Source organism: Scardinius erythrophthalmus (genome assembly GCF_964197995.2).
Source record: "Scardinius erythrophthalmus genome assembly, chromosome: 18".
NCBI classification, from domain to species: Eukaryota; Metazoa; Chordata; class Actinopteri; order Cypriniformes; family Leuciscidae; genus Scardinius; species Scardinius erythrophthalmus.
This window is the reverse complement of record NC_138238.1, coordinates 20,739,477-20,756,101: the sequence shown is the minus strand read 5'-3', so window position 1 is coordinate 20,756,101 and position 16,625 is coordinate 20,739,477. Positions and strand designations below refer to the sequence as shown.

The 16,625-nt window shown below is 41.7% G+C and overlaps 1 protein-coding gene across 1 annotated transcript in view; it reads left to right on the top strand.

Moving 5' to 3' along the window:
* Window positions 1-443: 443 nt before the first annotated feature.
* arhgap23b (Rho GTPase activating protein 23b) overlaps window positions 444-16,625 on the top strand; it is a gene marked incomplete at both ends in the record, with an annotated part of 96,217 nt that continues 80,035 nt past the window's right edge. The window contains 2 exon segments of the mRNA XM_081391947.1: window positions 444-497; window positions 5,466-6,786. Of these exon segments, the coding sequence (XP_081248073.1) occupies window positions 444-497; window positions 5,466-6,786 (1,375 nt within the window).

Genomic DNA, 16,625 nt, shown 5'->3' with positions numbered 1-16,625 from the left:
TAGTATGCAAAGCTCCACCAGTCTGACCCGCCACTGCATTCACTCTGCTCACCAACCTCAATGTCATCTGACATGGCTTAGAGGGCAAACCATTGACTTCATCGATGAGGATGTCCCCGGGGTGATGGGCGTAGATTTAGGGGGGGACGCTAGGTACTAGTCCCAATCAATATTTTGAGATGACAAATTTGTCCCCACCAATATTTAGCAAGCTCCTTTGAACTGCTATTTGGATCTTTGCGCTGCTATTTGGATCGATTCCAACGGCCAAAACAACGACAGTACAAGAAACGCCGTAATTTTATTGGCGGAGGTGTATCTGACAGGCTACACGCGCGGGCCGGGACTACTTTTGTGCTTGCACTGGCAGCGAGCGGGTGGTGTGTGTGTGTGTGTGTGCGCGCGTGCGCGTGTCGACGACGCCGACGGTAGATAGATCAGCTATGCCACCCAAGAAGAAGAAAGGGGACATACGAAGCTTTTTCATAAAGCAGAGTGTAAGTAGGCAAAATAACTAGCCACACAAATAAACTAGCAGTAGTAGTGACTGACCAGGCTTTCAAATGCAGATTCTACTGTGGAAAATAGTATTGGTGATAGTATGTGTTACCCAGGATGTTGTTACAGTTAAACCTAGCAGCAGCAATCTTTCAACTAAGGTTAAAGGAGAACTCCGGTCAATTTTAACATTGAGCTCATTTTTTTGTACATTTGGAGTGCTGTCAATACAGAGAACAACGACAAAAATCGGTGTTGCCTACAACGAGTTATTCTATTTTTAAAATGTGCACCCTATTGACTTCAATGGGGCAAGTAGTAAGCCTGCTTTTTAGCCTCTTAACATCCTTTAAGTGTCATTACAAGTGCACAGAAAATGTGAGTGATTCCTTCCGAGTGAACACGGGTGAATCTGACTGCAGTAGATGTTAGAGATATTAATAAAAATGAAGTTAATTCAGCCAGCGCTCATACCTCTGTTTACATCCTGTTTTCGGTGGAAGGCCATAGTAATCGATTGTTGAGTTCACGCGCATAGGTTTAGTGCCTATGATCACGCGCGTGAACTCGACAATCGATTACTATGGCCTTCCACCGAAAACAGGATGTAAACAGAGGTATGAGCGCTGGCTGAATTAACTTCATTTTTATTAATATCTCTAACATCTACTGCAGTCAGATTCACCCGTGTTCACTCGGAAGGAATCACTCACATTTTCTGTGCACTTGTAATGACACATCAAGGATGTTAAGAGGCTAAAAAGCAGGCTTACTACTTGCCCCATTGAAGTCAATAGGGTGCAAATTTTAAAAATAGAATAACTCGGTGTAGGCAACACCGATTTTTGTCGTTGTTCTCTGTATTGACAGCACTCCAAATGTACAAAAAAATGAGCTCAATGTTAAAAATTGACCGGAGTTCTCCTTTAAGAGTATTGATTAGGCTGTGCAGCACAGCACTGATAGACTCATAGAAGTCGCGCTATCATGATAGAATGCTACGTTAACAAGTCACTGAATGTTAATTAGCTGACCTTAACTTAGAATCTTACAGTCAACATAAACAGTGGATCTGAGACATTTTTCGTTTCTTTTCGTTCTATGTCCCCACCAAATCTGAGGCCAAACCTACGCCCTTGGGTGATGTAATTCTCAAAATTCCTCTCTAGTGTTGTCAAAGTACCAGTACTTCGGTACCAAGTCGGTACTGAAAATGTGATGATACCAGCATTTCTGGAGTACCGGGTATATTCGGTACCCACTAATAGGCAGCTGCTTTAAGTCGCTTCCGTGTTTTTATCTAAGCGCGGGGCTCCAGGCTAACTTTTTTACTTGGAGCACTGTCTGTAGCTGATATATACCACGATATATATAGTGTCTGTGTATATTAAACTGCAAAAAGACTATTTTAATATTAACCCTGCATGTTCTGCTTGTCTCTGTGTGAATGAATGTTTCATTTACCTCACACACACACACACACACTGAAGCACGAGTGACGCTCGCACTGTTTTCAGTCTCTGCTGCCTCACGATATGATGAAATTCATCTCCAGAGCCACTCTGAGAGTCACTTCATGAGCATTTAATTTGAGAAAAAACTATCGTCATATCATACACATACAGAAACTCAAAGGTCTTCACGGCAACCCGTCAAAATAAAAGTTCGGTTTAACTTGAAGTAATTGACATACATAATTATATTAGGCTACTGTACAGTAGATTTAGCTACGTCTCCATGGGATTTTTTTTTTTTATAAGCAATATTTACATTTAAACAGCATGTAGCCTTTAATGCTTATATGTATTATTGGTAACACTTTAGAATACTGTTCCTTCATTAATGAATAATTACACAGGAACAAATGAGTAACGTATTATTAACATTCTAGTAACTACTATTAACTAACAAGAAACTCTGATTAACAAATTAGTAAGTAATAGTGCTCAGATGAATGTAGTAGTTCATTATTAGCTAATCAATAACTACTATTTTTTTCATACCTCCCAGAGAACTACTATCTACAGGTCATAATTAACATGAATAATGCATCATTTATAATAAAAGGTAATGGTAACCCACTAGTAATGACTCTAGTATTACTACATAATTTTAAAGGAACTATTTTAAAGGAATCATGTTTCTCACTTTAGAATACTGATCTAAATAATTAGTAGTTCCTTTAAAATGATGTAGTAATACTTGAGTCATTACTAGTGGGTTATCATTACCTTTTATTATAAATTATGCATTATTCATGTTAATTATGAACCTGTAGATAGTAGTTCTCTGGGAGGTATGAAAAAAATAGTAGTTATTGATTAGCTAATAATGAACTGCCACATTCATCTGAGCGCTATAACTTACTAATTCGTTAATCAGAGTTTCTTGTTAGTTAATAGTAGTTACTGGAATGTTACTAATGCATTACTCATTTGTTCCTGTGTAGTTATTCATTAATGAAGAAACAGTATTCTAAAGTGTTACCGTATTATTTACTTATGACTACCGTCATAAATAAAAATAAATTATTATAATAAAATAAAATAAAATAAAAATAGTTCCAACAGATTTTGCTGTGGTACCAAAATTGGTACCGAGAACCGTAAAATTTTAATGGTATCGGTACCGACTACTGGGAATTTTGGTATCCTGACATCCCTATTCCTCTCCAACCGAGGCATCCTTCCATAACCCCACTAGTTCAGCCCCTCTACATTTGAATAATTCGAAGCTAGATGCGCCACATGAGTGGAATATGGATGTTTCCATGAACCTGACACCTCAGTGTGTAGGTCTGTAAGACATGGAAGACTCACTGGAGCTGTACACTTTGCAGATATCGCTCGTCTAAGAAACTCTCTGCGATCTTGCATTTAAGGCTAGACAATTCCAAACTCAGTCTGGCTTTAGCACAAATTATAATCTCCACTAGCTCATCTTATTCAGCATTTCTCTGCACGGAGCAGGAAACAGATCTTTTATAAACATCCGTCTCTACTGACACCACACTTTATTTATATCGTCAAAATCATAAGCGAGCAACAAGTCCTCATTTACCTCAGAAGGAGCCGCCAAGCAGGCTGCCGCTTCAGGCAGATAGACAGCAGAGCTGGCAGGAGAAGTGAAGGGAATTTCCTCATGCTCCTCAAACAGCTCTGTCTGAGATTCCCGTTGCTGCAGCCTTCATGCTGCTTCAGCAAACACGGCTCAAGCCACAAGTCTCAGCGGCTTGACTCTCTTCACTCATGAAGAGTGCCAGCTGGGAGAGGAACTTTCTCTGTGAGAAATCATCGCAATGAATGCATTTAGCCCCTTCAAGGGCTGAATGTGCATGCTCCATTCCTAGACAGATAAGACAGCTCATGACCATCGTCAGGTGTTACGAAACGTGGACATGGAGGGACACAGCGTTTTAACTGTCTGTCTGCTTATCATAACTCTGCACTCTTATCTTCTCTTCCTTTGAAACACACTGCAATCCACATAGACTTCCGGCTTCCTGAAGACATTGAAACTGATGACGTGTGTTCAGGTGCCCTTTTTATACATTGGGGCGCACCTTGCGACATCATCACTGTGTCGGCCATAAGTGGCTAGTTGGTACACATGCCTCAGACACTGGGTCCCACGGGATGCGACTGACATTCCTTCAAAAGGGGACTACTGTTAGACCTACCATAAAAATCTAAATAAAGCACTGTTTATTTAATTTGTATCTTTGTTCTATTGTATTTTTATTTGTACTATTGCTTGTATTTTGATTATTTGCTATTATTTTATTACTGACTGTTTACTTGTCTTTAAAGGGGGGGTGAAACACTCATTTTCACTCAATCTCCTGTTAATCTTGAGTACCTATAGAGTAGTATTGCATCCTTCATATCTCCAAAAAGTCTTTAGTTTTATTATATTTATAAAAGAAAGATAGGCTGTACCGAGTCTTTCTGGAAAAAAACGAGCGGCTGGAGGCGTGCCGTGTGGGCGGAGCGCCGATAGCTAACAACACACAGTTTTGAAGCAGTTTTACTCACGCACGACGCATGACCGTGAACCTTTATCGTTGGGACTGCTCCATCCTTAAGCATTAGACGATCTGCAAATCCGACGTCGAACTGGGTCTTGTTTATAAAACCTATGCAGGGCTGCCGATGATTTCCTGTTGAAGTGCGTTGATGTGCGCGGTCTCGCTCTCCTTTGGTCGACGTGTGCGCGGGCGCGCTTTTCCGAGAGAAATGCTCATATAAGGAGTTCCACTCTCGTCTACGTCATTAGATCCACAAATCGAAAAAAAAAACAGCCGAAACTTGTACCAACCCGGAAGTAAGATTTTCGGCACAGAAATTCTCCGTTATTCGTTCAAAATATATATTTTAAACTTTGGCCATGTTTAGCATGAGAATCCATCTCTTTAACACTGTAAACAACTCTGAATACACGAAACACCATTGTACCCCCCCTTTAATGTTTTAAATTTATTTTATTTAGTCTATTAGTTTTTGCTGTAGTATTGAAAGTGGAATAGAGAATTGTGATATTTCACTGGTATCGCTACCAATATTACAAAAAAAAATCTATATTTTCGGTATCGGCAAGTACCAAAAATTGGTTTCAGTGCATCCCTATTAAAAGTATTAAAATTAATAAACTGTTATTAATTAATTATTAATTAAGGTTAATATAATCAAGTCTAAAAAAATATATTAAAGGACTCATAAAATCAAGATGTAAACTGAAATCATATAGCTTTTTCCTCCATTATATATTGTAGTATTGTATTAAATATTTTATTATAAATTATGCATTATAAACTAAAAGTCCTAGTAAACAGAAACTGAAACGGGGTTTCTGTGGTTGCCTAAACCTGTCTTTTAATTCTATTTCCCGATTATTATGTCTACTCGCCTTTCATTCTTAGGTACGTCCTCATTCACAGTTAACTTGTTTTCTTTCTTCATCTCTTACAGGCATATTCTCAAGATGCATACTTGAGAGGGAATGAGCCATACACGGGAGAAGCCCAAAACCTTCCTGAACCTCTTTCGGTCTCTTACTCAAGCAGCAAACCCACCTCTGCCACCCAGAGCCATGGTCTTCCTGACAACTTGAACTCGGGGATCATCGTAGGATCTCAGAGTGCCCATAAACACCTGACTCACCATCGTGCCCACTCCTCTTCCTCAGCGGGTATAACAACGAGCCAACTGGACTTCCACTTTGCCAACCACAATGCAGCTATCGTCTCCGCCTCACTCTCCCACCCTAGGAAAGGCAGTCTTCCCCAAGCCCGCAGTGAGCTGTGCCACCGGGCTCTGTCAGATTGGTACTACAGCCAACCGGATCGGCCGGGCCTTGGCATGTCCCATCATCACCGGTGCATCTCTCAAGACCAGGTGTGTGAGCTGGGACTGGCACTAGGAAGGTCTTACAGTAGGTGGCCACAAGGCGACTCTCAGGACACCATCCTTCTACAATACAGTTCAGCGATAGGTGCCAACCACTCACCTTGTACGAATTCCTATGGGCTGGGGAGGTGGGGTCAAACCTCCAGCCATTCCTTTTCAGAGAACCTGCTGGCTGCATTTGCTTCCTATGAGCAGAGTTATGACCTTTCACTGGAAACTCTAGAAAAGGCATCTGTTCTGATCACTCCCCATTTTGAAAGACCAGCATGGCCTCATCAAAGCAGTCAGCCAATCAGCAATGAGGAGCATCCAAGTCTGCCCAATCAGCACGTGATTGTTTCTGCAACAGTGCCATCCTCTGTTCAGGGCTTAAACCATGACCAGCAGCCAGCTGCTCAGATCAAAAGTTCACTTGCACAAACTGCAGATGATCAGACAGTGGGCTACCGCAGCTACAGCCCCTGCTTCTGCCAAAAGTCCAGCCATCTTATGCAACATTCTCACTCCTTCAGGGACCCTTCCTACACCGGACCTCAACATAGCTGGACCCCCACCCCCAAAACCAGCCCATTGCAGAGTGCGTCCTTTGTCACTCCCCCCACGGCAGAGCCCCAAGACTCAGCTAGAGCAGGCTCAGTGGTCAGTGAGTTTGCTGAGGAGCCCATTCAGATTCAGGAGGTGGTGCTTAGACAAAAGCCCCCCTCAGGCAGAAAGACACTTCATGGTGTGCGACATCCACACTATGCTTTACCTGTGAATTCATCCGAACCCCTTTCAACCACAGTCGTTCCCTCATGGTCAGAATACTCTATGCACCAGACTAATGGTGGCATACCACCCTCGCCTGTGGAGCAGGACTCCCTGACTGCCATCCCTTTCATAGGTCAGTGTGGATGGATTGAAATTATAATCGTTTTGATGATCTTTCAACAGTTGACTTTAGATAATGGAAAACAAATTAAAGGTTTTATTTCAGTTCATTAAGTTATGTTCAGTTCAAAAGGTTATGTATAGGCCCTAGCAAATGTGCAGCCACAGATGCAGATTTTAACAGAATTTAAACACAAAATCCTACACATACCCCACCACATTCAAGTAGTGTTAATTAAAAATGTATAAATTAAAAATGGCTTCTTTTGCAGTTCCAGTGTTATGCAAAATACTACCCCTGAGCTCAAAATGAACCGAGAGCTGTTACTGTTACTGTTTTTTTTTTTTTTTTTCGCGGCCCCAAACAAGAGCAACAAACAGCGTTTATAAACTTTAAATAGACGTTTATAATTCACTGTAGCGTATCAGGAAAATAAAATGAAAAGAATATATGCGATCAAGACAAATACAATGCTAAGCAATTAACATGCTAACGTAACATAGCATGAGTCAAAACCTGTTCAGTTCAGAACTTAGTCCATAATTTTTTTGTTAACATGAAAAGTATTAATAATTACAACAAATTTCAAAATGGCAGATAGGAAATGTATCCAATCCTGAAAAAAAGTGTCATTCACAGGTTTGGTAAGACATTCTGAAAACCAACATACCAGTTAAAAAAAAAAGCCACAATAAAAAAAAAAATACAGTCCATTTCAAAATGGCAGAGCTGTAATGGGCAAAGTCTTATGCAAGACATTAAATATTATCAGCATGAGGAGAGTAATCAGGTGAGTTAAGAATTTTGTTTCTAGGACAAAGGGTTCAAATGCTATAATGATAAGAAAAGTGTCACCTTTATTAAAGTTTATACCTTTATAAAAGTATAATAAATACAGCCACAAGCAGCTACGATCGGGCTCAAGCACCGGCGCCACCACCGCTTAAAAAACAAATGTGCACAGTGAGTAATATGCATTTAAAGAGGGTAAAAATAAAAGGACTATGTCAAAGTCATTTGATAATGCAACATTTACTGCAGCCAGCTGAGGCCACTGACCGCGAAACCACAAAAGTCACATCCATGGGATCATTTAAATTTAGATGAATTTCATGCCTATGTCATAGGTCAATTTTGAATGAGTCATTTGCATAATTTTGGAAGTCAGATTTCATTGTAAACTAATTATATAAAACCATGTTGTCCATGCACTAGAAATGAACTGGTGCCTTTATTTTGTGTGATTTATTTTTATTTTATTATTTATTTATTTTTAAATGAAAAGGCCGAAGAGATTTATTTTTATGTAATGCAGGCAAAAGCACACAGCTATGATTGGTTAAACGCTAAAATAGAGTGTAAAATAGACACACAAACACTCCACCATTCTATAAAAAGCATGTTTTACCTTAAAGGTGATGATACACAGGGCAACTTTTTGAGCAATGTTGCTGGGCAATGTTGCCATCAACGGGCAACCAGGTGAGACAAAGGGCCCATGACTGATCTAAATTATCCTGATAGAAATTTTTTGCCCATTCTCAATGGGAAAGTACCTAAGCAACATCGCTCGGCGGAATTACCCAGCAACAAGCCTTAAAAAACATTGTTAAAAAAAACAACTTGCAACCACACTTATTACATACTGCCCTAGTAACTTTTTTTCCCTTACTTTCCAAGTGGCAAGGGTTGGAGTACCTGATAAAAATAATTAATCAAAACCATAGTTCTAACAATTAAAAAGAAAAAAAATCACCTAGGGATTGAAACCAATTGCTTAGAATGAAAACGAGAAACACTACACACATTTTTTTAATATTGATTCCATTTCAGAACAAAAAGGGCAGCCCACCCGTACACTCCGATTAAGATGCACCACATGTCTGTTCGTAGCTATTGCTCCATGTACAATCATCCATTGGAGGTCACCTGTCCGCTTATCAGTCAAACATTTGTACAGAGCATGCCAACAGCCTTTAGGGAAGAAATAAAAATTTACTTTCACATAGCTCAAGCTTTCCTCCTTTTCCTTCCTAAAAAAAAAAAAAACTCCAGTTCTGGGTTTTTAAGTCGACGATCATCCTGTTCCCAATTCTCCACAGCAGCACTGACAATGTTTGGGGGAAAGACAAAATCATGTTTCATTTTTCGTCTTCAAAAGAGGGACTGTTTTGTCTGATTTGCAATCACCTGAAAAAGGTAAGAACAATTATGGCAAGTGATAAGCATTTCAAGAAGTGTGTGGATCCATGTCTCAAGTTTCTGACACCAGATGACACACAACTTGTGCGTTTACTGTTTGGGCGAAGAGCACGCATGATCAGCTCTTGAGAGACCTGACTGTGCAGAATGTGAGTGTTTTCCTCTAAGGAAACTCCGCTCTCATCTGACCCTCTTCATGAGGGTAGAGGGACAGGCATCTGGGCCCAGTGGTTCAGGTCCCGCTCGTGCTGAGACACCGTGGAGACTTCGGATCATGGGGTTCCCAGATGGAGCTCGCTGATGAGTTTGAGAGAGGTGTTTCTCTCTCACGCTCGTCAGAAGCTCGTGAGGGTGAACTGATGGACGAGGATGTTATCTCTTACATCCTCTGATCCAGCAGCAAGTGTTCTGCTGTCACCTAGCCCCAGAGAGCAGGAGATGGCTGATGAGGGTGAAGAAGAGGTAAAACCTGAACCCTCACAGCCTCCCTGCCCCGCGTGTGATGAGTTGTTGGGTGTTGTGGAGCGCGCTTCAGCGAGGCTTCAGTTGCCATGGGAGCGCATGAAGGAAGGAGCCGTTCGCGGCAGGCTGGACGACCGGTTTCTTTCTGGCCATAACTCCCCAGCTCACGTGAGCCTCCCATTCCTTCCTGATCTGCATACTGAGATCAAGAAGGCATGGAAGAACCCACATTCTGCTTGCATCCATCGTCAGCAGCGAGCGAACTACGCTGATGTCGAGGGGATACGTGAACATGGGTATGTGTCTATGCTCCCAATCTCGCTTCTGGAGAGGCATCAGCACTAAAAGCTCTGGCCCTACTTCCAAGCCACTTAAGATGACATCTCGTTTGAATAGTTGGATTTGGATCAGGGTCTCTCCCTGACGCAGTGGACGAGCTGCACCGCACCACAGATCTGGCTCTTCGGGCAACCAGACAAACCGCTGCCTCGTTTGGAAGGTCGATGGCAGCGAAGGTGGCAACGGAGAGACATCTGTGGCTGAACCTGGAAAAGAGTTTTCTCCTCCATGCCCCGGTTTCGCCATCTGAACTTTTCGGTGCCTCCATTGAGACAGTGGTGGAAAGGTTCAGAGAGGCGAAGGCGCGCTCGGCTGCATTTAAATCATGCATTCTGCTGTGGTCCGAATTCATGCCTAAACAGCCAGGGGGGCCTGGCCCATCCCGGTTCGAGGATCGGAGACAGGGCCAGAAGTTCTGTGTTGCCTCTTGTGCTCCTCCTTCTCCTACAATGAGTAGGTCACAGAGGAGGCGTGACTCAAGTAAGAAGAGGGATCTGACGGAGGTGATCCAGCACAGGCATTTCCAGCGTCAGTGAAGGATCCCCTTCCTCTGAGGGTGAAGAACATCCACCATCTCCTATCTTCTTCCTCCCCCCCCTATTTTCTTTACCCCAGGCGCTTCTTACATCAGGCCTGAGGCCTGGACCGATGATGATTTTTTCCCATTAAACGGAATGCTTCTGAAGGTCTAGAGTCTGGCTTGGTAGTGAGCGTGCCCCTTCTAGCTATTAGGTGGTAGGCCTTCATTTGAAGAATAAAATTTAGGCCGCTGCTCTATGAGCAGCAGGATGATCTTGGTAGGTCTTTATATAAGGTTGTTAAACTTTAGACCTCGGTTCCCTGTTTAGAAAGTATTAAGGGGTATGTTTGATATGAAAAAATATAAAAATGAGGAATTAGGGCCCTGAAGTTCCCTTTTTTATAGGTAGGCTTACATACCTTATCATAGGCCTCCTCTTGTGTTAGAGTTGTTAGGTTTATGTAGTAGGTGGTGCCAATCTTGGTCACCCAGTGATGCACAGGGTGGCTTCATCTCATATAGAAATGTCTAGTGAGGCCACCGTGCAAGACAGCTTCAAACGAATTCTGTTTAGCGTGAGATGGCTTCCTCCCATTTGGGGGTTTATCCTGAGGCCACCGCTTTGTATAAAGTTCCAGATAGACCAACCAAGCGTTGGCCCTCATCGGGACACCTGGATAGCCACCTTGTATTTGTATAGCAGGTCTCCTCTCACTTCTGAGAGTTGTTTTGAGACTATAGCTTTGAACTTCAGACATAGGATATTCAAGTGCCATTAGTCTTAGGCATGTGTACAAGTTTGTTGGAGACTATCTGCTTGAAGCTTTTTCATCCCGAGTCCCTCAGTATCTGAGCGTAGGCTCTCTAGAGTTAGATCATCTACAGCTTATCTCTGTAAGGTCTAGTTTTTTCCCTGGTACTGGCTTCCTCTTTCTACAAGAGTCGTGTAGCCTAGGCCCGTCTGTGCATTAGGCGGTAATGCTAGTGGATGTTAAGGGTAGAATAAATAGCAGCATAGGTAGCAGGCTTCCTAAGCCTCCCATGCGGGTATATTCTGGGCGTTGTCAAGTCATCTTCATTTATATAGCGCCTTTAACAATGTAGATTGTTCCAAGGCAGCTTTACATTGATAATAGGAAATTAACGTAAAGTGTTTTGGCTTTATAGCAGCTCTAGAATAAAGTTATTGTCTAGCTAAAGTTAGTTTGATTGATTCACTTCCGTCGCAACGATCATTAGTTATTAACTTAGGGACTGCTAACACGACACCGTTTAACAGAAAACTCTTAAGTTCTTTCTGCGCAAACTTCAAAAACACGAGCCAGTGAGAACGGCGATGGCGTGCACATGCATATTACGAGTTCAGTCTAGAGTTATGTGCGTTTGAATTTATGTGCGCAGGTGTGTAGTACTTCCCTAAAAATCAACCCTCAACATACTACTTGTCTGGCCTTAAAATTAATAATACAGAATTTTTATCGCTTCAACGTAGCCATGCGAACCGGAATTATCCCGACAACGCTTTATCTGTAGATAGGTAAAGGGAGGGGAGGGAGGCCTTCACAGGGAAGAGCCTAGTTGACATTTCAGGACTGCGCTGTTGTCGCGTCCAGGCGCAGGTCCTCCTTCATCAGATCTGGATACAGCCTGGATCCGGCAGACTGCGGTAAACCTCGGGATAAACAGAGAGACTAATATTAGCGTAGACGCCATTCTTCTTATGATGTAACGAGTACATCAGGATTTATGGGAAGTGTTCCCGCTTCCGGCTGACCTAATCTATGCAGCCTAACATTGAATTATAAAAGTATTTAATGTGTTGTGTGTATGCTAGGTCAAAGAGATGTGTTTTTAGTCTAGCTTTGAACTGACAGAGTGCGTCTGCTTCCCGGACAGTGTTAGGAAGACTGTTCCAAAGTTTTGGTGCTAAATAGGAAAAGGATCTACCGCCAGCAGTTGTTTTTGATATTCTAGGTATTATCAACTGGCCGGAATTTTGAGATCGCAATAGACGTGAAGGACTATAATGCGTTAAGAGCTTGCTCAAGTACTGCGGAGCTAAACCATTTAGTGCTTTGTAAGTAATCAGCAATATTTTAAAATGTATACAATGTTTGATAGGGAGCCAGTGCAGTGTTGACAGAACTGGGCTAATATGGTCATACTTTCTGGTTCTAGTAAGAACTCGAGCTGCTGCGTTTTGGACCAGTTGTAATTTGTTTATTAAGCGTGCAGGGCAACCACCCATAATAGCATTACAATAATCTAGCCTTGATGTCATGAACGCATGGACTAATTGTTCCGCATTTGTCAATGAGAGCATATGACGTCATTTATATATATTTTTAAGATGGAAAAATGCGGTTTTACAGAGACCAGACATGTGAGTTTCAAATGAAAGAAGAGCACACCCAGGTTCCTAACCGACGACGAAGACTTGACAGAGCAGCCATCAAGTGTTAGACAGTATTCTAAATTATTACATGAGGAAGTTTTTTTTTGTCAAATAATTAAAATCTGTTTTTTTTTTCAGAATTAAGTAGTAGGAAATTACTAGTCATCCATTTTTTTATATCAGCTATGCATTCCGTTCATTTTGTGAATTAAGTTTCGTCAGGGCGTGAAGAAATATAGAGCTGAGTATCATCAGCATTGAAACAGTGAAAACTAATTCCATGCTTCCTAATGATATCTCCCAAAGGTAGCATGTACATGACTGAAAAACAATGGTCTTAGTACTGAGCCTTGTGGTACGCCATACTGAACTTGTGATCGATGAGACATTTCTTCATTTACTGCTACAAACTGATAACGGTCAGATAAGTATGATTTAAACCATGTTAATGCAATTCCACTAATGCCAACATAATTTTCGAGTCTATTTAAAAGAATGTTGTGGTCAATAGTATCAAATACAGCACTTAGATCGAGTAACACTAATAGAGAGATACAACCACGATCGGATGATAAGAGCAAATCATTTATAACTCTAATGAGAGCAGTCTCAGTACTATGGTACGGTCTAAATCCTATCTCTCTGGGAAGAGAGAGTTGGAAGCAGCTGTATATTGTAACTAGAAATTCCCAGCTAGTCTTTAGGTTGGTTATCTAGCCCCCTTGAATTAATTTTTCAAGTAATAAGGTGAAAATGTCGTTGGCCTCATTGCTGAGGCCTCCATTTCCCTTGGGCGTAGTGTTTTTTTGGCTATCCACAGCTTTAGTTTATTTGCCCTACACCACTGGGGCTCACTTTTGGACTCCCTCCCATTGGGACAGGTTTGAGTACACTCCCTAAGAGCCTAAGCATGCCATGGGCTGACACTTTTGATAATTGAAGTTGTAGGCCTTTCTATAGGCCTCCTTGATAGTCAGATAGCGTAAGATTGTACTCCCCTAGTTTAAAGGGTTGATAGCGCTCTAGCTAAGTGCACTGTCCATTGGCAATGTAAAGTTGGAAAAACCAGGCCCACAGTATTTCTGTGAGTACACCTATGATATCTGAAGCTAGTTCTGCTTACAAGTATCACTATCAAATAGCAGGTGCAGCTCCTTGAAGGTGGCTCCATTATGTTGTGGATTTTAGCAATAATTAAGGTCATCACGTTGTAGGCTCCCTTTGAGCCTCCCTGATTCTAGCCCAGAGCCTGGTCATATATATAATTATTTTCCTAGCTTACGTCTGGTTAGAAGTTTGAAGGATTCTCATGAGGCCTCCCTGCTAGATCAGCCCTAGAGCTGGAGGCGCTCCCCTTATTTAGGGTCCCCTGTTAGAGTGCCCAGCCTCCACAATGTTTCAAAGCACTGTGTAGGTCCAGGATTGAGTAGAGTTACTCCCCTCGTTTACAAGGGTTATAAAGCTCTTTGCTGAGTTCTACTCTCCAGGATGCCCGTCTCTATAATCCAGTTTCACTATTGGTTTTGTGAGAGACTCTGTTTAGAAAAACAGACAGGTTGTTGGCAAGACTAGGTCAGTAGATTTGATCAGTTCAGCCTCCCTGGCATGTGGGGTTGACTCTATGTCCCTCTCAGAAAGTGACTTGACGGGACTCCTTTCGGACCCCCGGCCATATTCCCTTAAAGGAACCCCTTCCATGGAAGCTGTTGGTTTCAAGCCCTTGAGCGGTCTTGGTAGGCTTTTACTTCCGGCATGGTAGGCTTTTATTTACTATCGGATTGCTCCTGTCTGCCTCGTTGCTTCTGCTGCTGTTGCGTTGGTGTGCGTCTTAAAGCTTCGTATATCTTTCTGTTTTGAATCATTAATTACTATCATTCTTTGATGTTTATACTGCTAAATATAACTTACTCAACATCACACATTAACCTGAAATCGCTAGCTTCAATCTAAATCGTTATTGCCATCCGTTCGATCTTTATTTATTTTTCTTGCGCGCGCTGGTGCCTTTTACGAGTCCATCAAACAACTTAGGTGAGTAGGATCAGTCAACAAACACGGTAAGTCATGTCATCTTCTCCTCTTATTGTTACTTGCACCTCATGCAACATGTTTAGCATATCCTTCTCTGTCAGCACAGTATTTACATGTGATAAATGCAGGGAGATAGTAAAGCTGACGGGGAAGATTTCAGAACTAGAGACACGCATCCAAGCTTTAATCAAGGTTAATTGTAAGAGTGCAAGGGCTTTAGATACTGCTTTGGATGCGACTAGCTTAGTGAACTCTTTACATTGTTCGGTTCCGGCTGAAGTAGAGCCCGTGCAGCAGGGCAACTGGGTGACAGTGAGGCGCTGTAATCGCGGGACAAAACACCGCTCTTCCGTTCGGATTACAACTTCAAATAGATTTCTCCCCTTTCAGTGAAACACCCACTGTGAATCCTGTTGAATGTACCCTAGTTAGTGGCGATTCTATTACACGGAACGTGAAAATAGAGACACCAGCCACCATAGTCACATGTTTGCCAGGAGCCAGAGCACCTGACATCAAAGCCAATTTAAAAGTGCTGGCTAATGCTAATCATAAATTCTCTAAGATTATTATTCACGTCGGCACAAATGATGTTCGACTCCGCCAGTCGGAGATCACCAAAATTAATGTTAAAGAGGTGTGTGAACTCGCAAGTACGATGTCAGGCACTGTAATTTGCTCTGGCCCCCTTCCTGTTCGCAGGAGTGATGAGATACTTAGTAGATTGTCCTCACTCAATGGCTGGTTGTCGAAGTTGTGTCCGCAAAATAATATTGAATTCATAGACAATTGGAAAAGTATTTGGGGCAGACCTGACCTGTTGAAAAGAGATGGTATTCATCCCTCCTGGGATGGTGCTGCTCTTCTCTCTAGTAATATGGCACATAGTCTTAGAGCTCAAACATGACAATCTGGGGCTCAGGTCAGGAAGCAGACAGACTGGCTAAACCGACTGTCTGCTAGCTGTTTCACGTCACCAAGGTCAGATCCCATCACATAGAGCCTCTTTCACCTAGATATCATCATATAGAGACTGTGTCTGTTCCCCGAATAAGGACATACAAAAAACTTCCAAACCCATCTAAGGGTAAAAATTTAATTGATGTTCACAAAATAAAAAACAGATATAATACAAATGAGCAAATGATAAAGCTTGGGTTGCTGAATATAGATCCCTTACTTCAAAAGCACTTATTGTTAATGACATGATTACAGACTATAATCTAGATGTGCTGTGTTTGACAGAAGCCTGGCTTAAACCAAACAATTGCATTACTTGAAAAGAGACCACCCCGCAAGATTACTGTTATAAACATGAACCTCGTCTGAAAGGCAAAGGGTGAGGTGTTGCTGTAATTTATAGTAATATTTTTAGAATTACTAAGAAGTCTAGTTTCAAATATAATTATTTTGAAGTGTTGGTGCTAAATATAGCAGTATATAGTGTAAATGATAAATCACGTTTGAGATTTGTGCTGGCTACTGTAGCCATTTGTGCTGGCTAAAGTCAGTATGGTGCCACCAGGGCACCATACTGACTTTATCAAATAATTTGCTGACTTTCTATCAGAGTTAGTACTGGTTGCATATAAAGTCATAATTGTTGGTGATTTTAATATACATGTAGATAACGAAAAAGATGCATTGGGACTGGCATTTAAAGACATTCTTAACTCTATTGGAGTTAGACAACATGTGTCAGGACCTACTCATTGTCGTAATCATACCCTAGATCTAATATTATCACACGGAATCAATGTTGATGCAATTGAAATTCTGCAGCAGAGCGATGACATCTCAGATCATTATCTAGTCTCGTGTAAACTTCATTTAGCCAAGGCTGCAAAGCCAACTCCGTGTTGCAAATATGTTAGACCTATCACTTCTGCCACTAAAGATTGC